This window comes from Haliotis rufescens, unplaced genomic scaffold (genome assembly GCF_023055435.1).
Source record: "Haliotis rufescens isolate VD_foot unplaced genomic scaffold, xgHalRufe1.0.p SCAF_13, whole genome shotgun sequence".
Taxonomy (NCBI): Eukaryota; Metazoa; Mollusca; class Gastropoda; order Lepetellida; family Haliotidae; genus Haliotis; species Haliotis rufescens.
This window is the reverse complement of record NW_025963813.1, coordinates 35,093,778-35,116,109: the sequence shown is the minus strand read 5'-3', so window position 1 is coordinate 35,116,109 and position 22,332 is coordinate 35,093,778. Positions and strand designations below refer to the sequence as shown.

Here is a 22,332-nt window from a genome sequence, read left to right as displayed (position 1 = left end):
ATCTCATGCAAATGCCTGAGGGTAAAAAGGGGCCACCCTCACACAAATTACAAACATAAGTTTATTTCCTTTTTTGAATGTTTTTTTTATAACAACATATATATCTCTGCTGTCAGAATGCGTTAATGTCTAGGAATTTATCGGTGAAAAAAAAGTTCATTAACATCATAATATTATGTGTATTCATCACTTTTCTCAAAACAGACTCCACATGACATTGGCCCTTATGGCTCTAAGCTCTTCATTTTACAAGGACATGACCTGACTCCAGTACAATTAATCTGAGTGGACTATTGTGCATTATGCGCAATACACGAGCTGGTTTGAGAGGGGTTTCTCAGCTACCGATATATCATCACTGTATAGAGTGACACATGAGAATAGATGCTGAATATAACCAGCTGAATATAATTACTTAATCGTTGGTTTTCAAGGCGATACATGTTGGAGGAAGATTCCTAGAAAAGCGTGTCAGTTCTCTCATTATCTGTAATTATAACAAAAGTATATTCCCAGGCTTAATTGGGCTTTTGCCTCGTTAATCACATGGGACTGATAGTAGAGATGGCATTGACAAGTAGCTTGTATGGGATAAATACCGTGTTTTCCGTCAGAACATTTTGTAACCATTCTTAGATATGACACTTTTCGTTGTCACAATTGACCAGAGATGTATGTCAAACGTATTGAATAGAGTTGACTTTTTGAAAATGATGTTTCAATTATATAATTTGTGTTGTGAAAATATAATGAATCAAGCTTACACTGTCCTTCCCCGGGCATTGATTTCTGACTGATATGCTTCCGAAGCGGACATTGTGTCTAATTACAGTTTAACAAATTGTTGCGTCCGTTTATGCTGCAGTACTCGCTATGAGATATTAACACATACTATTTTAATTGCACTGATCTGTGACGAGACTATTCTAGTTTCGTGAACCTATCTACGAGGGTGGCATTAACGAATAATTGACGATCGAACTTGTCTAAATTGAATTAAGATATGCGAATACCATTACGCAGACATCGCCGAATGTCCTTATTTAAGTTTTGTTATCAGCTGTTCCCTGTGCTGTGACATATGCACCCAAAATATATAATGACTTGTAGAGTTAGTTGGCTTTAACATTGGTTCCATACGAATAGGACATTGTATATTGGACGCTGATAGTACATTGTGTACTCGACACTGATAGACCATTGTATACTGGACGCTGATAGGACATTGTGGACTGGACGTTGATAGGATATTATGTACTCGATACTGATAGACCATTGTATACTGGACGCTGATAGGACATTGTGGACTGGACGTCGATAGGACATTGTATACTGGACGCTGTTAGGACCTTGTGTACTGGACGCTCTTAGGGCATGGTGTACTCGCCACTGATAGGACATTGTATACTGGACGCTGATAGGACATTGTATCCTGGACGCTGATAGGACATGTTGTACTCTACACTAATAGGACATTGTGTACTTGACGCTGATAGGACATCGTGTACTCGTCACTGATGGGACATTGTATACTGGACGCTGATAGGACATTGTGTACAAGACGTTGTCAGGACATTATGTACGCGACACTGATATGACATGGTGTACTCGACACTGATAGAACATGGTGTACTGGACGCTGATAGGACATGGTGTACTCGACACTAATAGGACATTGATACTGGACGCTGATAGGACATCGTGTACTCGACACTGATTAGGACATTGTATACTTGACGCTGATATGACATTGTGTACTGGACGCTGATAGGACATTGTGTACTGGACGTTTGATAGTACATGTTGTACTCGACACTGAAAGGACATCGTGTACTGGACGCTGACAGGACATGGTGTACTCGACACTGATAGGACATTGTGTACTGGACGCTGTAAGGACATTGTGTACTCGACATTGATAGGACATTGTGTACTGGACGCTGATAGGACATTGTGTACTGGACGTTTGATAGTACATGTTGTACTCGACACTGAAAGGACATTGTGTACTGGACGCTGACAGGACATGGTGTACTCGACAATGATAGGACATTGTGTACTGGACGCTGACAGGACATGGTGTACTCGACATTGATAGGACATTGTGTACTGGACGCTGTAAGGACATTGTGTACTCGACACTGATAGAACATTGCATACTGGACGCTGATAGAACATGGTGTATTCGACACTGATAGGACAAGGCCATGGTGTACTCCACACCGATAGAACATGGTGTACTCGACACTGATAGGACATTGTGTACTGGAAGCTGTAAGGACATTGTGTATTCGACACTGATAGGACATTGAATACTGGACGCTGTAAGGACATTGTGTACTCGACACTGATAGAACATTGCATACTGGACGCTGATAGAACATGGTGTATTCGACACTGATAGGACAAGGCCATGGTGTACTCCACACCGATAGAACATGGTGTACTCGACACTGATAGGACATGGTGTACACCGATAGGACATTGTATGGTGTACGCTGTTAGGACTTCGTGTACAGCACGATGATAGGACATTGTGTACCAGACGCTGAAAGAACATTGTGTACTCGACACTGATAGGACAATTTGTGCTGGACACTGACTGGACATTAGTTCCTCGTGTAGGATAATGATCAATTGTAGTGAGTTGTCCTTTGACATTAATTCCTTGTACTGACTATTCTAGTTCACTGGACATTAGCTACCATTGTCCAGAACTACTGCCCAAGGATATGTCCGCAGGACGTTGAGTAAGTAAGGCGGTGGCGTCTACGACATCGATACACAAGAAAGAGATCGTCGTCTGTGCGAAATATGAATAAACGACTGAAATCAGCTGATAGTCAGTGATGGAGTGCACATGCTGCACACAAAACGACACATAAAAGTACAAACAAACATTGATTGCTATCAAATGCTCAGACAACATTTAAAAACCCCAACTATCTTGAAGGATAAGATTACATAAAACCATCTGCCACATTTATATCAATATTTTCCGACACGAAACGTATATTGAAAATCTGTAAAAATCCAAACATTGTGGATCCATTTCATCTCTAGCTCAAGTGATGAGTTCTAGCAATGAGTTTCTAACAAAAATATGTTGCCACAAATATTACCTAAGACACGTTTTGCAACACATCATGCGTTTTGACCGACCATCAGAGCATGTGTTGTTGAGACGACGATGTAAACACCCAGCCATGCCGTGCCTCATTCTGAAGTTCACTCGTACTAAACATCTCAGCAAATACCACACAGAAAGGGACATTCAGACGGTACGTTGACGTACAGTTGGCAGTAGGACAGCCGGTAGAGGGTGCAGTGAAACGGGTCCTTTGCTGGGCAGTTGGCTGTAACAGAAGGTTTCATATGAATGACTCAGGATGTTCTTCAAATGATGTTACCGTTTTTCGTTTTCTTAGAGCCAAAAGGCTCCCGCATGAATGTGCAGTAACCAACACTCAAATATAACGCTGTAACATTGTAAGCCTAGTTCCTCTTTTATGTTGGCATATCTCTAATAGTGTAAGGCTCTAACAGGAAAATGAAATATAACGATGATCCTGTAAATATCCTATAATGATGCGTTTTTCTTGATATAATCTTCATCTTATTCCACCGAAAAGACATGGAAGAGATCTTATTTGAAAAGCATAAGGCCGTATTTACAATCTTGTTGTTCATTGATCATTAAATTCAACAATTTTAAACATTATTTCGAATTTACACATTTAGCTCTTTACGATATAACAATGTAGAGATTGTTGAATATATTACCAGTCTGGCATGTCGTTCCGGCATATGGCGTTTTGCATGTGCATTTGCACGTGTCTGTATCCAAACGTCCACCATTCAAACATTCCTTTCCCCCGCATGGTGCTGAAAGTCACATTTTACATAACGTAAGTCTAGTATGAGTCACATGTTTATCTCTAGAGTGAAAATGTCAACTTTTCACGTCAATGGAAGGGTTGTTATGCAGGTTGACAAGAAAAATCAAATATATTCGTTTTGAACTTGCGTACTGATCTTATAAAGGCAGACTTAACGTTTTGAATTACACGCCACGACTTGTCATTAAGACTGTAGTTGTCGGGACTTGATAATCCGCCTAGAAGCCTTGTGAACTGTTTGACATGGCTACTGACATCCCTATTCGAATGACCAGCTGATGACACATTCCCGTCACCACCTGATGTTATTACACAATGTGTTATTAAACAGTTGTACCTGAACGAGTGAATTAAAAATAAAACATGTAACAAAATAATTTGACGAGAAAACCTAATGTTCTATCTCTTAAGTATTTTCTGTCTGAAATTAGTTCGGGATAAATGGTTATATCACTCCAATAATATATATACTTTTTGTTGTCAGATAAATATAGTATTTCATCACTATACTCATGATCAATCGTTGTATCATGTTCCCTAATAACATATTAAGCTCCTATCGTATGGCATGCCTCATTTTCTCAAATATGCAATTTTGAAATCAAGTATCCAGTTCTCGAAGGCGAAGTGCAACATCTGTGTATTTGTCTGTCCTGCAGCACGAGGATGTGTTGCTCACGGTCACGTAGATATTATTCAACACATCAGTCGTTGATACAAACGACATCAGATGCAGCTGTTCTTGGTTCCAGTCATTTATATATTTATCTTTTAAAATCGCATCTCGATTTAATTATCTGACAACACATATTTGTTTTTTGTTTACAACTCTAATGATAAACACATACTTATTCTGCTGTTCTATGTCAAATGATGTGAACCAGTATTTATGCCCATGTAGAATAACATTCACCACCAGACCCGTAACAAAGAATGATGAGATCTGATTGGTCCACGTGATCTTGATAATATACTATGTACCCGCCTTGGAAAGAAATCATTTTCTCAGCGGGTGAATAAATCCCTTATACCCCACCACGAACAAGACAGGCTGCACGTGGATTTCTAAGAGGTAGATAAATCCCTTTTACCCGCTTCGATGCAAAATTCCGCACCCTTTTTCCGAGTCAATGAAAGCCACAAGACAGCACAAGTTGTTTTCTATCAATTTTAAATTTGTTTTAATTCTTTTATAATGTCATTAAAACATGTAGATTAGATAAATTCGTTGTAGCAGGATCAGTCGGGATACATGGGGTTTTGAGGTTTTTAATATTCTAATGTGACCATAAATTGCGTATGTATGTGTTACCCGGCAAGCCTTGGTCTCGAAATTCTCTCTTAACGCCGAAGCCCGGGTTCGATTCCCCTATATGAGTTCAATGTGAAAGCGGACCGCCTCCGTGGTCTACTGGTAGAGCGTCCGCCCGGAGAGCGGAAGGTCCGGGGTTCCATCCCAGACCGTGTCATACCAAAAGACGTTAAAAGATGGTACTTGTTGTTACCCTGTCTTGCGCTCTGCATTAAGGGGCTAGAACAAGGACTGGTCGGCACGGAGTCAGTATACTGTGTCTGAGTGGGGTATTCATGTTAAACTGCGGCATGGTATATCAGTGAGCTAGCACTATAAATCGGCATCAGTCCAGACTAGTACAAGCAGCCACACACACACACACACACGTACATGCACGTCGCTAAATGAGTGCAATAATCAATTTCACCTCACCTCACCAATGTGTAAGCCATTCCTGCTGCTCACTGTGGTACCTCAATCATTTTGGTAGACAAGTGTAAACTGTTGAAGTGCTGCCTGTACTAGTATTTTGGCAGTGTATGGAGTGGACCTCAATTTACCTAAGGGGTAATCTTGTAACTTGTGGCGACCAACCCGTTTACTTCTCCAACTTGTCAGCTATGTGGGTCTGCTGCTGGGAACTTACGGAAGAATACTTTTCCGCAACGGTTAAAAACATACTGAAAGGATTTTCACATGTAAGTAAGGCTAGATTGATACAAGCACTAACCATCACAGAGCCCACACATTACGGGGCAGTAGTCTGTCTTGATGTTGTAGAACTGCTGGCAGTGATCACAAGTGATCTGACTCCCGCCCATACTGGCACACAGCGACATATCGTTACCATCGTCCCCATACTCTCGACACTCCGCTGGAACAGACGTGGTTGGAAGACATTATTTAGACAGGTTTACTACAAGGAGATACTGTTAAGGAAAAGCATGACACGAGTCGTTATGTCGAATCAAATCGTTTATAAACCGGTTTTAAAAGCGCTCGTCTTTCTGAACTGATAGAGTAGTAGAAACGATACAACTAACATTACTGGAGAAATTTTCTATATTGCTCACGTTAACTAGCAATAAGATAGTTGATGGACAACACAACTTGACGCAGCCTACATTATATCCCGTTGAAAAAAAATTGATCTTGTTATATATAAACCAGTCTGTGTGCGCAATGCGCTACTGACTAATGTTCTCAATAAATGTAGATAGAGGTTATTCAAGGTATCGGTGATTAAGTAGACAATACAAATCATTTGGCATAACATAATAAATGGGCGATTCACTCAAACACTTTACTCAGTCTTGCTTATTTACAGACCGCCGTTATATATCTGGAGTAGGGTGATATCACAAGTACATCTATGTACGTGCGCAATCTTGCATTTGACTTGGGAACGATAGACAATATCGGCAAAAAAAGATGGCTTGTTTTTCTTTTATTCTCAACATTCGTCACCTAATGTTAACAATGAATAAAACTTCAAAGTACGTCAGTATGTAGATTCATATTTCTTCATTTCTTTTATATTAAACCGTCCGATTTAAAACAAAAACAATTATAACAGCAAATGTTAAACATTTTGTTTTGACGACTGAAATCACTCTCCGTAACCAAGTAAATATGGACATAAAAGACTCATACAGTCATGGATAATTGATTTTCCGTTTACCTTTAGATGCTCTGTTTCCTGCGTAGACACAGCCAAACGCTGAGGTGAATTCCCCTGAAGATGGCTGTACTACAGCTGTTGGTTGCACTGGGGATGCTTGGTCCGACGGAGTGATGCGGACAGCTGCTGCTGAAGCAGCTGTGGTATTTGAGGAAGGTGATCCTAAAATATGACACAGTTGTAGTTTGAAGTAAGTAACGTGTATGCATGGTACAAAGTGGGATGTTGACGCATAATTCATGAGTGAATACAATATATAAAATTATTGAATTATCTGTACTTCGGGAGAGTGCCCAAAGAAGCTCAATGTGACATCAGCTTAAACGATATCGAGATAATGGAGAGAGAAATAACACATAATGTACATACCATATAGAAAATTTACAGCATAGAATTGTGCGTGGGTGAGTTTGGTGTAACGCCGCATTGAACAGTATTTCGTTTATTTCGGAACTTTTAGTATGATGCTGGTCGATTAAAACTTTAAAGAAACCCACGACACGGGGTATGGTGCGGGCAAACCTAGAACCATAATCAGGGCCAACTGGGATTTGTGTTTAATAACACAATTACTCTTAGGAAGAGATTACCGTTTTCTGGAAAATAACATTGTTCAAAATAAAATGGACCTTCATTCATAGTAAAACATCTTCTTCGTCCATGTGATTGTTTGCGTTTTAAAAATGAGCTTTTTCACTGATCTTGCGCACGCGAGATGTGGACATTTCCGCTTATCAAGCCTCCATGTCAGAATAATGAGATCTGATTGGTCCACGTAATCCTGATAAAATACTATGTATCCCGCCTTGGAGGGGAAAAATTGCTTAGCGGGGGAACAAATCTCTTATACCCCACCACGAGCAAGTCAGACTGCACGTGGATTTCTGAGAGGCAGAATAAATCCCTTATACCCTGCTTCAAAGGAAAAACAGAAAGCTATTTTCGAGTCAGTTTGGAATTTGTTTTAATTCTTTTACAATCTCATATTAAAACACGTCGGTAAGATAAATTACTTGTAGCATGATCACTCGGGGGACATAGAGTTTTTTACGTCCTTCGTAACGTTTTATACCACTTATATTGTAGTGCTGGTTAATACCGTAATGTTACGGCGACTTTTGGATGAAAGTATAAGAGACACTATACCTTCTGTAATGTCGCACGATCATCCCTGAATAACACGCCAGATGTCTACTCCGTGACTGTATCTGGTTCACTTCACAAGTTTTCTATATTTGTATTGGGTGTTAATACAACAGATCACGTATCCACGTGGGCCGTCCGACAAGAAGGTGTAGCAACCCGAGGACGGTAGCTGGCTAGCTGCACAGTATGTACACGAACTGATCACTGATATATAAATTACCTAAAGTATATACAGTAAAGTACGTTTATAACGAACACGCTTATAACGAACTGACCGATATAACGAACTTATTTTTAGTCCCGACCATTTGTTGTACAAATCCTCTATATATGCATATAACAAACTACGGTTCTTACGAACTTAAATTAGTGGTCCCTTGGAGTTCGTTATAACCGTAGTTTACTGTACTATCATATTTTGTATAAATGTTGTTATTGTACCGTTACTCGTAAGCCTTATCGCTGGACGTTATTTGTACACGTTTTATCCGTCTGTTGTAATCAGTATCTATTGTAACCAACCTATTGGTTTATGATTAATGACAACTGCAACGCATGCTTAGTAAACATACTATTTCACACCATTAACAATATGTCGGCCGCCTTAATTTGGCTCGAGAAAGATGCGACTAACGGGATCGGGTGGTCAGGCTCTCTGACTTGGTTGATGCATGTCAATTGCGTGGATCGATGCTCATGATGTCAATCACTGGATTGTCTGGTCCAAACTCGATTATTTACAGACCGCGGTCATATAGCTGGAATAAATGAGATACCGTCCCGTTCCAGTATATTGGGGTAACTACGTCATGGCCCTGCTATTGCTATCTGTCACTGGCGATGACTGTACAAAAAGTAGTAAATAAACGTTGTGTCTGTGCCCGTCGTTATACACAAATTCGAGGTGGGTGAACAAAAAAACGTGACTGTCTTAGTTAACTGCGGCTAAACACTGTGTTTTGCATTTTAGAGGGGTCCTTATAAAGACAAATACTCAGTGATGGCATTGTGGTCGCTCCTGAAGCACATTGGGATTTCTTATCAATGTGTAAGCTTACTGATCTGCCGACCACTGTTGAAACTGCCGCAAGAAGAATACATGACGCTAAAACGCATACCTTTAATTTACTGATATGTGCGGGTTATTTCTATTTGATTCTGAAAAAAAACCGCCAAACCTAAATTACAAACAATGCGTTGCCTTGGTGTTTTCTGGCATGGTGACCATGTGTAGTTGGGACACACGGAGCCTGCACTTAACACACGTGTGAGGAATTGGGTATTGATGTATTTTTAAGACTGAGTAACGACATATATCACTTAAATATATCTGCGTGTTTGTGCATATACGGGGACATTTGGTAACTAAATTGTAGTAGTTTGTGATGTTTTTGATTTATTACTTTACTTATAAATAAAACATTTAGTGAATAGGCTCGGTTAAAACACCGTGTCAGTCTGGCAACAAGACGTCATCAAATTGCAACGATCGAAGTGATGCTTATATTTCATACGGGGCACATGTCCTTACAACACGTCGATTGTCTGCCAAACAGATTCCAAAGGCCGTACAAGGCAAAATAGCGGTGAAAAGTAAATGAAAAGATCATTGAAATTAGGGATTACATTGGTGTCCCAAGGGTAAGCTTGTCCTGTTCTACAGGCCACTCACACAATTTCCAGAACACATGCAACTGTTTGTTGGTTGCCTAACACGGCACCCAGCAATACACCCTCCGCACGTGCGTCTGTTGGTACAGAAAGAACACGTGACTCCCGGCCATCCAACCAGCAGCGACCACGCCCGGATCGAGCCCAGGCTCATCTTCAAGAACCAATCAGCGCATTAGATAGGTAACCTGTGGGTTTTGGAATGGGCCGGGTCGAAGTGGTCAAATGACCCACTTTCAAGTAATCATTGGATATGGAAAGGGTTTTGTCGCTTCATTTACAAAGTCAGCGTGTTTCATCGTCGAAGTTGGACGTTTAAGGGATAGGTGAGACGCATTTAGGGTCAGACAATAGGGTGTCTGTTGATGGTGTTTATGTGGTACGGCCATAATACATGTTGTTCAGTAAGACATGTCAACGCAAAATATGGATCGGGGGTGTTGGGTCCCTTTTAAGCGTATTACTTAGCTGACAACATATCTGTTTTAGATCTTTCATGTGGAGGTATTCTATAGTTGAAATGTTCTCATAAATTTAACCCGGTTTCGTCACTAGCAGCGTGGAATGTGGATGACGTGTAAACAAGTGATCGCCATTCAATCGTTATGATGCAATTAACAACCCCCCCCCCCCCCCCCCCCCCCCCAACCCCAGATATCCCAAATGGTTGGCTGGTTTGTTGTTTAACGCCGCACTCAGCAATATTCCAGCTATATGACGGCTGTCTGTAAATAATCGAGTCTGTGCCAATCCAGTGATTGATATCACGAGCATCGATCCACGCAATGGGGATCCATGACATGCATCAACCAAGTCAGCGAGCCTGACCACCCGATCACGTTAGTCACCTTTTACGACAAGCATAGTCACCTTTAACGGCAAGCATGGGTTGATATCCCAAATGCAATCACGCGAGAGTTATATTACAATAGTTGTATAGATTTACCAAACAATTTCGTATGAATAGGGGAAACCTCAGTCATTATATACCAATATACCAACATGACTTACCACATATCCCACACATGTAGGGGCACAGTTGGGGTACGTTGTAATATGTCCTGCAATCCTTTGGGACTAGGCTACGCCCACAGTAAAACGAATCTTTCGGTGGACAGTTCACTGCAAGCACAATTAATAAATTAATAAAAAAATATGCCAATCGAGTCTGGACCAGACAATCCAGTTATTGATATCATGAGCATCGACCAACGCAATTGGGATACGATGACATGCATCAACCAAGTCAGAGAGCCTGACCATCCGATCCCGTTAGTCGCCTCTTACGACAAGCATAGTCGACCTTACAGCAAGCAAAGACTGTTGAAGACCAATTCTACCCCGGATCTCACATGGGTACACACACTACAATATAACTTATATCTTAAGTGACCCCGTTTTAGTACCGACACCGCGAACGATTAGCGTTGGGAACGTTTTATATACCTACATCAAATTACATTATCTGTAATAATCGTTCCTTCATAACGAGGTCTGTTAATCGTGCGATGTCATTGGTGTCGATACACTTTGAATGAACAGGTTTCTTGTGTGGTAAGGCCTTAAATGGTCAAAATGATTTGTTTTTAATAGACCCGAAATTACGTTAGCAGTTTAAGCCTAAGTTAATCAAGGCCAGAGGGGTGTGTCCTGTTTTGTTCTTGGTCACTGTCAAAGTGACACGGCCTTAACACGTTGTGAGTGAGTGGGTTGGGATTAACGCCGCTTTTAACAATATTCCAGTTATATCACGGCGTGTCAGCTTAATGTGGGAGGAAAGCCCGAAATGATGCAGGTCTCAGACGTTTACCACTTCGGTGAAACCCACGAGCACAGGTATGGTGCTGACAAACCTAGAAACATAATCGGGGCGAACTGGGATTCGAACCCACAATCATACTTATTAGGCTTCTGGCGTGCCCAAGGGACGCAACTCTGCACAGCGAATCGCGGCGCCTTAGACGACTGGGCCACACTGCCCCTGTAACACGTTGTGGGTGTTAGTTCAACTGGTTAGATTGTATGATTAGTTCTCAACAAGAGGGAATCGACTTGACTGAACTTACACTGCTGGCACGTTGGGCCCGAGTACGGCTGCTGACACGTGCAAGTACATGTGTTTGTGTCTAAATATCCTCCATTGAAACAAGCCTTCCCTCCGCAGTCTGAAACAGTGTGCATCTATTATTACGGTGGCCCATAAGGGACATGGAGTGTGTTTTTCAATATTTTGATGTTTCGCTTACATTTATCGTAACCTTTTGCAAATCAACACAATTTGTCATACAAATGTGTAAAAACAACCGAAAACATTGAAAATGTACTTTCAAGTAGCTATTGAGTCGCTGAAATATGAAGCGAAACTCAAAAAATAAAATACAAATGTCAAAAACAAAAACGAAAATGTCAAAAACTAAAATGAAACCACAGACAACTATTTTTAACGCTGTGTAAATAGTTTTCACCGCGGTGTAAATATTATCAATAGTTTTTGACATTTTCGTTTTAGTTTTTGACATTTTCGTTTTTGTTTTTGACATTTTCATTTTAGTATTTGACATTTTCGTTTCTCTTTTCAGCGATTCAATATCTTCTTTACACATGATTTATCACATATTTGTATGACAAATCGTGTAAATTTGCAAAAGGTTACGATAAAAGTAAGTGAAATATCAAAATATGGAAAAACAGACTCCATGTCCCTTATGGGCCACCGTATATTATGGCTTGGTAACACACACTCACTACACATGTGTAACGACTACCGTGGGTCTAGGTACATTTAACACCAATTTCGACTTCAAATGTGCATTGCATCAGTGGAACAGGATCGACGCTTAATAAGCCCGATATACCAAGGGAATACCTGTACGTTGTGTGAAATATGGTCCTGGACTTTGGTTTGCAAATGTTGCAGGTTACTCGTTCATAACGTGTATTTGAAAATATATCAAATAACGAATGTGTTCATTACCTTTTCCCTTGGGTTTTACGCAACATTTTAAAACTGAAACTGTAAAAAATAACAAAATATCCAAACTTGTTTTTTCAGACAATAGATGACTTACCACAAAGTCCATCCTTACAAGTGTTTGGACAGGAACTGCATCTTGTTCCTCTCGTGTAAGGCTTGGAAATTCGGTTTTGGCTGAGAAAGAAATTTGTATAAGACTGTAAAGTCTGAGGAACAGAATTGTTGAAAATCACAACGGGATTTGGCAAACAACGCGGACATGGAATTCTTTCTGTAACCAGCCAGTCTTTAATTTATGCGATATTGACGGTGGTTCGATTCCCGTCGCGTCACACCAAAAGACGTTAAAATATGGTACTTGTTGTTTCCCTGCCTGGGGCTCGGCATTAAATGGGTAAAACAGTATCAGTATCAGACTCGGAATCAGTATACTGTGTCTGAGTGGGGTATTCATGTTAAACTGCGGCGTATATCAAACGGCACGTTGCTCTATCTCAATAATATTGAGCGCACCGTCAAACCCTAATTCACCCCACCTTCACTAAGGTGACAACGGTCTACGGCTTGCTTGTATAGGACATGCTTGTCATTTTCTCCAACACCAGTGTCATCCCTGATTTTCAGTGATCCATTCATAAACTTGTCATCACTATTTTGTAATTCACACCCTCTGGAATCTATATCGACATTATATTAGAGACAAAATATTTTCCGGCGTCGACGTTGTTACGTTGGCCCGACGTCGTTACGTTGGCCCAGTCACGCCGCCACCTCCCTTTCCCTTTCATTAAGGCAAAACAGAGTTGTCTCACCCTGATCCATAATTGCAAACGTAGTATCTTCCAAATTTCGTGTTGGGGCAATGGGCATAGCCACATCCTATTAGGAACGTGACGTTCTGAACAATCTGTAGAAAACAAAATGTGGTTAAATACTATTGTAAAAGAGAATACACACTAAGTATCATAACAACGTACATTTAACTGGCATAGAGAGGGAAACCTGGTTCCCGTTCTGCTAGCAATAAGAATCTTCAGTTCACGATTGATGTAAAGTTGTCTCCATGAAATGTAAGTATAAGAAACGGGTGTGTCAGTTTTTTTTAAATTGTTGTTATAGACACAACGAAAAACGTTAAGCACCACCGCTTGTTAATTTTATAAAAAATAATGTGCACTGGTGCAAATATCATGCTTGCTGTAAAAGGCGACTATGCTTGTCGTAAGAGGCGACGAACGGGATCGGATGGCCGGATGCGTCTTGGTTGATGCATGTCATCGCGTCCAAATTGCGTGAATCGATGCTGATGATTGACCACTGGATTGTCTGGTCAAGACTCGCTTATTTACAGACCGCCGTCATGTAGCTTGAATATTGCTGAGTGCGGCGTTAAACAACAAACGAACAAAAGAAACAGATATATATGACATTAAGTACTGGCGTTAAAACCAGTATGTCCGATGGAAAGACGTTTCTCGCCCAGTCTAGCGAGTGCAGATGTACAATACGGAATTTCACGTACAAGTTTCATTTGTACCCGACCCATTTAAGTATGTGAACACATGCAAAATTGTACCTGTGTGTAGTGCCCGATCTTTTTCCATCCATCTCTGCCCAAGTAGCCATTCGGGTTCTGGCCAAATCGATACAAGCTTACTTCGTTATACCACGCCATAATGGCGGTCCGCCAGTTCAAATACCCTCCTGCAATGTTTTGTCCAACCTCAAGTCCATATTCTGAAAAAAAGTCAAATGCACTTCTGTCGATTTATTTAACAAACAATATCACAAAACACATCTTGTTCTATTGCAGCCCATGGTAACAGGGGGGCACGGGGGGCCCAGTCGTCTGAGGCCCCGCGATTCCCTGTGCAGAGTTGCGTCCCTTGGGTTCTAATCCAGGTTCGCCCCGATAATGTTTCTAGGCTTATCAGCACCATACCCGTGCTCGTGGGTTTCACCGAAGTGGTAAACGTCTCAGACCTGCATCATTTCGGGCTTTCCTCACACATTAAGCTGACACGCCGCGATTTAACTGGAATACTGTTAAAAGCGGGGTAAAACCCAACTCACTCACTCACTCACTCGATGGCTAAAGTTCGAGGTGTTCATGATTAGACGAACCCCCTTGGCTAATTGACAACATATAAGAATCTAAATAAATGCGAAAGAAACATTCCATTACTAAAAGCACATTCCTTAGCACGGGTGCCAGCTTTCGAGAATATAAACACATGTTTGTCATGTATTCGGGCTGTTCATAGGCGTCATCATTACCATGACGTCACAATCAAATGACGTCACAATCACCTCATCACTGGAGCTGGTGAGCTGTACCCTTTTGCACTGGCCAATACTGTCAGAGACTGAACACGTCGGAAGAAGGATTTAAGAGGACAGAATCTCTCCCGAGTGTCTTTTGATTTCAAATAGTCAGCACTCGTCAGTAATTAAACGCCTCGGATTTATAAACTTTTATCGACTATTGTTGATATATTTGATATCAAGAGACTCACGGGCGAGATTCGCTCTGTGGATGACACATTCATTGCTTGTGATGTTTATGGAATTGAGGAGGAGTGAGTGAGTTGTGTTAACGCCGCTTTTAACAATAGTCCAGTTATATCGCGGCGTGTCAGCTTAATGTGGGAGGAAAGCTCGAAGTGATGCAGGTCTCAGACGTTTACCACCCACGAGCACGGGTATGGTGCTGACAAACCTAGAAACATAATTGGGGCGACCCGGGATTCGAACCCACAATCATACGTTTCTGGCGCGTCCAGGGGACGCAACTCTGCACAGCGAATCGCGGCGCATTAGACGACTGGGCCACCCGTGCACCCCGAATTGAGGAGGAATATACCGGGTATGCTTTTCATGTTGTCGTGTTCCATCTTGCACTGCCGCGCCCATTTTTCCGACACAGCTGCCAGCTTGGAATCCCAGACCTGTAGTAGAGTACACGATACTGTAAACCTCATGTATCATAACAAATAGTATACATGAATACAAGCAGACTGGAATCTGTTTCGGTAGATAATCGATAATCGATAAGCGCTGGTGTAGACATTTCGTGTGTTAATGGTTATTTGCAAAACCCACGCAACAAAATCATGACAAACAATTGAAGAACTACTGCCGAAAATCTATAAAATTATAAATCTAATGCGAAGATTGGAATCTGTTTCGGTAGATAATCGATCATCGATAAGCGCTTGCGTAGACGTTTCGTATGTTCACAACAACGCAAAAGTGTGTTAATGGTTATTTGCCAAACCCACGCAACAAAATCACGACAAACAATTGAAGAACTACTGCCGAAAATCTATAAAATTATAAATCTAATGTGAAGACTGGAATGTGTCAGATGCATGGGTCTTGCGTAAAACGGATTGTGTCTTTAATAACTGATGGAGAAGATATTTCATATTGATATTTTTTCAACAGTATCACAAGATGTTTCCAGGAAACTAAAAGCTTTGAATTTATTACACATTGACATATAACAATTTCACAAAAAAGAGACCCTCGAAGATCCGGGTTAGAATAGGTCTTCAGCAACCCATCCTTGTCGTAGGGGGCCACTATGTTTGACGTAAGAGGCGACTAACGGGATCGGGTGGTCAGGCTCGCTGACTTGGTTGATGCATGTCATCGTTTCTTAATTACCTACATCGATTCTCGTGATATCAATCACTGGATTGTCTGGTTCAGACTCGATTATTAGACCGCCGTCATATAGCTGGAATATTGCTGAGTGCGGCATTGTACAACACACAAACAAACCAAACACAGAGAAGATGTATAGATACACGCTAAATGCACCTCACGGTACAGTAATATCAGAATCCAAAGCTTTATCAAATTTATACACTTAACGCATGTATGCTATTTAATTTGAATTTTTTTAAGAAATCAGGTTATATTTACTCCAATTTATTTTTGACATCAACATGCACTGTAATTTCTCTCTCGCTTGTGGAGGGAGTTTGTAGGATTGCGTCAATGCCACCCTCGGGAATAAACCACTCATTTCACTGAAAATATATAATCGTATTACTTCGCTGCTCAATGGCTATTCAATTCCAAAAGCTAACCAATCAGAACACTATCAAGCATAACGGATTCTTACAAGTTTTCCAAGATCAGTAGCGGGCGGTTCTACTCTGCCTCTCAGTTCATTGTGGAGAGTCACGATGTCCTCCCGGTCTTGCGCAGCAACACCGTATGACGTCACTTCCGAGTTGTCTTGCAGACACATGGTATGTCCTCTGATGGCGGCATACTCCGTGGTGCATGTGTCCTAAAATCATTGTACATATTTAATGATTTCAGCAGTGTGTCGCTGTGTCTAGCACACTAGCGCGGCGTTCATATGACACAAAACATGTCGGTGTGATTGGCATTCGTGACCAACTCGTGTTATTCCGGGACAAGCCGAATAGCGACTCGTGCCCCTCTCATTTTTGCGACCGGGTTCCGTCTTAGCGGAATGGTTCATGTATATTTCCCCATATATTATATATATTTCAGATGCAAATTAAACAGATCGGAAGGTGCGGAATTATACGGTGTGATTGAAAACATTTAACTGTGTCTTGGGTATATTTTTAGATGCAAGACATATGTAAAATCAAAAATTATTTCCGAGGGATTCTTTGACGAAGAACTCGAAATCATACGCGCATTCTGACTGGTATGTCGTATTTTCGCACATAACATTCATCGATAGGGGGACGAGTCTTCTTGCAGGGTACGGAAAGGTGGCGAGTGGTGACGAATGTGAGATTGGGTAGGTTGGGTAAAACAGTATTCGAGGACGGTGAGATACCCTTGTGGTCAAAGCGTTCGCTCGTCGCGCCTAAGACCCGGGTTCGATTCCCGACATGGGTACAATGTGTGAAACCCATTTCTGGTGTCCCCTGCCGTGATAGTGCTGGAATATTGCTGAAAGCGGCGTAAAACTATACTCACTCACTCATTCAAGGTATATCACGACGTGTTAGCTTAATGTGGGAGGAAAACACGAAGTGATGCAGGTCTCAGACGTTTACACTTTGGTGAAACCCACGAGCACTGGTATGGTGCGGTACTGACAATCCCAGATACATAATCGGGGCATTCCGGGATATTGGAACCCATAATCATAGGTGTCTGGCGTTCCCACGGGACGCGACAGTGTAATGCGAATTAAGGTGCCTTTAACGACTATTATTATTAATATAAATTGTGTTACCTGTGTTCGCTTTGGACGACCTACTTTCTTCTTTGGGAGCGTGACGTCATGGGGCGAGTTATTCAGTACACCACTGTGTCCCGGAAAGACAATGTCGGAGACAAGATTGTCGTGGCCATCTCCTGTAATTTACAGAATAGTGATGAAGCAGAAGATACACCCCAGGCAACCTCTTACATCAGGTGCGGCATCGATGTGCAAGATTGAACTTTCGCAAATAGGCTCATTTTTATCATAGAATAGAATCAAACGCAGTGTTGTCGATGCGAAAAAACAATCCGATAAACTTGGCATTGCCATCCGAAAATATGCAAATAAGGCCACAAGGCAGGGAATATAGTTTCAACAAGCAGCATCCATTGATTCGATGCCTATTTACTGGAAGTTACATTGTTCCCGGGGCGGTCGGGTAGCCTAGTGGTTAAAGTGTTCCCTCGTCACGCGGAAGACCCGGGTTCGATTCCCGACATGGGTACAATGTGTGAAGCCCATTTCTGGTGTCCCCCGCTATTGTTCCGCTATTGTTCCCATAATGTTTAGATATAGGTTTCTTCACGCTATGTAAATAAACATGGTAGCAAGTTTCACTCAGGCATTGTTTTCTTGTATGCGCGGTTTCTGAAGTATGATTTGAACTTCGTTTATGTCACGAGTGACATCATATGATGAAGACATTTAGACCCTTATGTGATTCCTTCTCGTAAATACAAATCTTTGTATGTCACATATAACAAAGATATATGTACATTTATTCCTGATATATGATAACAGGCTTCCACAGGATATCTCAGTTGATACATACAAGAGCTATATGCTAGGGTAGATATCTACAACGAGATTGCTTCACAATGCTTTGCAGACCATTGTGACATCATCGTTACCATGACGTCACAATCAAATGACATCACTAATATATCTGCCATAATACTAAACGAGCCCCCGTGTGTTACCAATTTTATGAAACGAGTGAATAGTTGTGGTATCTGACTCTTGCGCTACAATACGATCGCCTTGTAGAACGGGGCCTTGCACCTCAAAGTTTACAATCACGTCTCAATACCCGATAACGTAATTTGTGGAATTTTCATCGGCGCAAAAATGCCATGTGACGTCAGTCTAGCAACAAGGTTGCATAAGGTGTGCATAAGTTCCTCTTAGTGATCTATCATCTCCACACGCAATGTCGTTGAATAAGCCAAGGGATGTTGAGAGCTTTCAATATTTGTTCGTGAAACGTGTTCCGAGAGTACATAAGCACGCGTTTTGGTATTACACAATGTGTAATACAGCTGTATGTTTATTAAACGGGTGATCTCTTCACGGGCTAGTTACAAATAGCAGTATTCTGTAAACTCAAGACGATAATTAGTCCTGTTTGCAAACTGAATAAAGTTGGAAGAATGATTTGGGATGGTAACTAGGTTTCATCCAAATATATTTTGCTATCAAGTATACGACACGACTCGTGTTGATATAGTTGAAGTCAAAGACACTCGGGTAAGATTCGCTATATATTTACATACAAAAAAAAACTCGGCCAATAATCAGCTCTTACAGGTAGCATCAGGCGACAATACATATTGACTTGTTTTTCGCAAGTAGTCGTTTATACATATCGATGACAGTTGGACATTTTGCAAAGACATCAGCACATTTTGGAAAAGAATGAAATCTGTAATAATTTGCAAAATATTGTTTCATATTTGAATGGTTGTGATATACAAAAAAGAAGATAAATGTATTAGGCATGTCTATTCAAAACACCTTCAACAGGGCATGCCTTTCTGTTTAGAGCAGCGCTTGTGATTTGATCAGTTTCGGCGTGTCAGTTTAAAGAGGCAGGGCCCAAGTATTGGGTTACCACTCGTGAAGGCCGCAGTCCGCGGCTGTTGCTGCCACATCAATGATGTCTGGGCCAATCTAGAATTTGATCATTAAGAGAGAGAGAGAGAGAGAGAGAGAGATAGAGAGAGAGAGAGAGAGAGAGAGAGAGAGATGGTTTAACGCCGCTAAGTGCATTATTTCAGCTATATAGCGGTGAGTTTAAGTGAAATAATTGTAAACCCAAATGGCAAAATCCAGTTATACTTCCTTAACGCTGTAAACGCGAAAACGTCGATGTTTTCCTAATGAGATGTAAAGGTTTGGGGCGCATTTTCAACATTTTGAAGTGTCGTTGTTGCACAGAAAAGGTGTCGCATTTGAGCGAGCTTTTTACTTGAATGTCTCCAACAATAATGCTGCTGCTCTCTGAGCTGGTTCAGTGTAGTGTTGTAGAACTGCAGGATCATATGTCGTGTCGACCATAACTGTAGTGTGAATGTCAATTGAGGTGTAACATAAATGTCGAAAGTGATTTTTCAAAACACTGCTACCCCAATATTTGATTTTTCTGCAACACAATGGTTTTTTTTTATGTGTGCTTGTAAAGGACATAGAGTGTGTATGGACCTCAAAATCCGTGTGCATTTAAATACCTGGGAATAACTTTGATGAACACATTTCGTGCACACAAAGTGATAAAGTGACAACTCTCTGACGATAGTGTGCTATATCGACTCCCATGTGAGGTGAGGTGAAATGGGGTTTAGCGTCGTGTCCAAGATTATTTCACTAATATATCGACGCGCGCGCGCGTGCGCGCGTCCGTGCATGCACTTTCTTCTGTAGATTATAATGTCGTATAGGTAGATGAAAGTAACTTCTGCCTCGATGTGAGGCGTATCATCGAAAGAGCAAGACTACGTGTTTCCTGGCGTCGACATGTTATATTATATTCTACAATAAATAGGGGGCACGGGTGGCCCAGTCTTCTAAGGCGCCGCGATTCGCTGTGCAGAGTTGCGTCCCTTGGGCACGCCAGAAACCTGTGATTGTGGGTTCGAATTCCGGTTCGCCCCTATTATGTTTCTAGGTTTGTCAGCACCATACCTGTGCTCGTGGGTTTCACCGAAGTGGTAAACGTCTGAGACCTGCATCACTTCGGGCTTTCCTCCCACATTAAGCTGATACGCCGTGATATAACTGTAATACTGTTAAAAGCGGCGTTAAACCCAACTCACTGACTCCGCAATATATAGTTTTAATTAGATTCAAACATGGTTACATCTTCCCTATAGATGATAAACAGACGGATACGAAAATATTATATAAACCAAATGGAACGTTATTGGTATAATTATATATGTACGTCATTGGCAGAGCTTCAAGCTGACCTGATTTACTCGTGCCCCGACCTTGTCTGAATCAGTGTAATGCCCCATCGGTCAAATAAGACTTGTTGTGTGGAACAGGTAGAGAAGAAAATGAAATTAATTACGTGTCATGTCGCCTAGGAATGCCCAGGTGTCTGAAATAAACTTCAAACAGCCTTTGGTCGAGTTGTATACACGACGACGTCAACATGTGTCGTACGTTACGTGTTCAGGTTCACGGCGGGGGCAAGGCAAGGAGAGAGCGAGTTGGCGATATATTGGCGTAATTGTAACATTGACGTATGTTAAAAGGTTCGTATGTTATAACCTATGTTTCCGTAAGTCAGTAACTCGGGAAAAACATGTTTGGGTTAATAGTTAAAGGGTGTGAGTGAGTTGGGTTAACGCCGCGCTGAACAAAATTCTAGTTATATCACGACCAGCAGCTTAATGTGGGAGAAAAGCCAATGGATCCTGTTCAGTGCAATGCTCCTCCGAACACACTACGAGTGATGCTATACGCATTCACACTATGGAGATATGTAATGGCAACGCAGAAGAGGGAAGGGGAGGTGGTTTGTGAGGCCAGTCGATGGTGAGGGAGTGAGTATGGTTTTACGCCGCTTTTAGCAATATTCCAGCAATATCACGGCGGGGGACACCAGAAATGGACTACACACATTGTACCCATGTCGGGAATCGAACCCGGGTCTTCGGCGTGACGAGCGAACCCTTTAACCACGAGGCTACCCGACCGTCCCTCCATGAGATGATCTTGAATATGTCTAAGACAGCAAATTGAAAAGATAAAAAGTGTAATTTGGAGATTGACATGTTAAGATTAAATATGGCAAACACATTCACCATTTTATGAAGTATTGTGGTTTTATTCTAACGTTTAAAGACAGGGTTTTGAGGGATTGAGATTGAGAACAAAAAACGTATGATCCAAAAATGATCCAAAATCATCTCGATCGGTTCGATTAAACAATTATGATTACGTAAAATCAAAGAGCATAACAACTGGATATATCATTAAAATGAACACCTAGCAAACAACACTTTGGATTCTGGATCTAGTCGGGACAAATAATATAAATTACTTATTGAACTTATGTCGTACACACTATGCGTAAATGTTTTATTCAAGTGAAAGTAAGATGGTTTGCCTCGACAGGTGTGGAAGCCAAATTGTCTAGCCTACAAACTTAGACCGCTATAGCAGCGTGGTTGAGCG

General features: G+C 41.3%; 1 protein-coding gene across 1 annotated transcript; it reads right to left on the bottom strand.

Moving 5' to 3' along the window:
• Window positions 1-2,389: 2,389 nt before the first annotated feature.
• Window positions 2,390-19,802, bottom strand: LOC124151542 (cysteine-rich venom protein Mr30-like). Its single transcript, XM_048394688.1, has 13 exons — window positions 19,763-19,802; window positions 17,926-18,023; window positions 16,798-16,968; window positions 15,529-15,613; window positions 14,242-14,402; window positions 13,478-13,572; window positions 12,760-12,839; window positions 11,758-11,856; window positions 10,703-10,813; window positions 6,875-7,036; window positions 5,924-6,067; window positions 3,784-3,885; window positions 2,390-3,356 (listed from the first exon to the last, which is right to left on the bottom strand). Exons 1-13 carry the CDS (start codon window positions 19,800-19,802, stop codon window positions 3,247-3,249), a joined length of 1,458 nt encoding a protein of 485 aa, XP_048250645.1. The 3' UTR covers window positions 2,390-3,246.
• Between the last annotated feature and the right edge of the window lie 2,530 nt (window positions 19,803-22,332).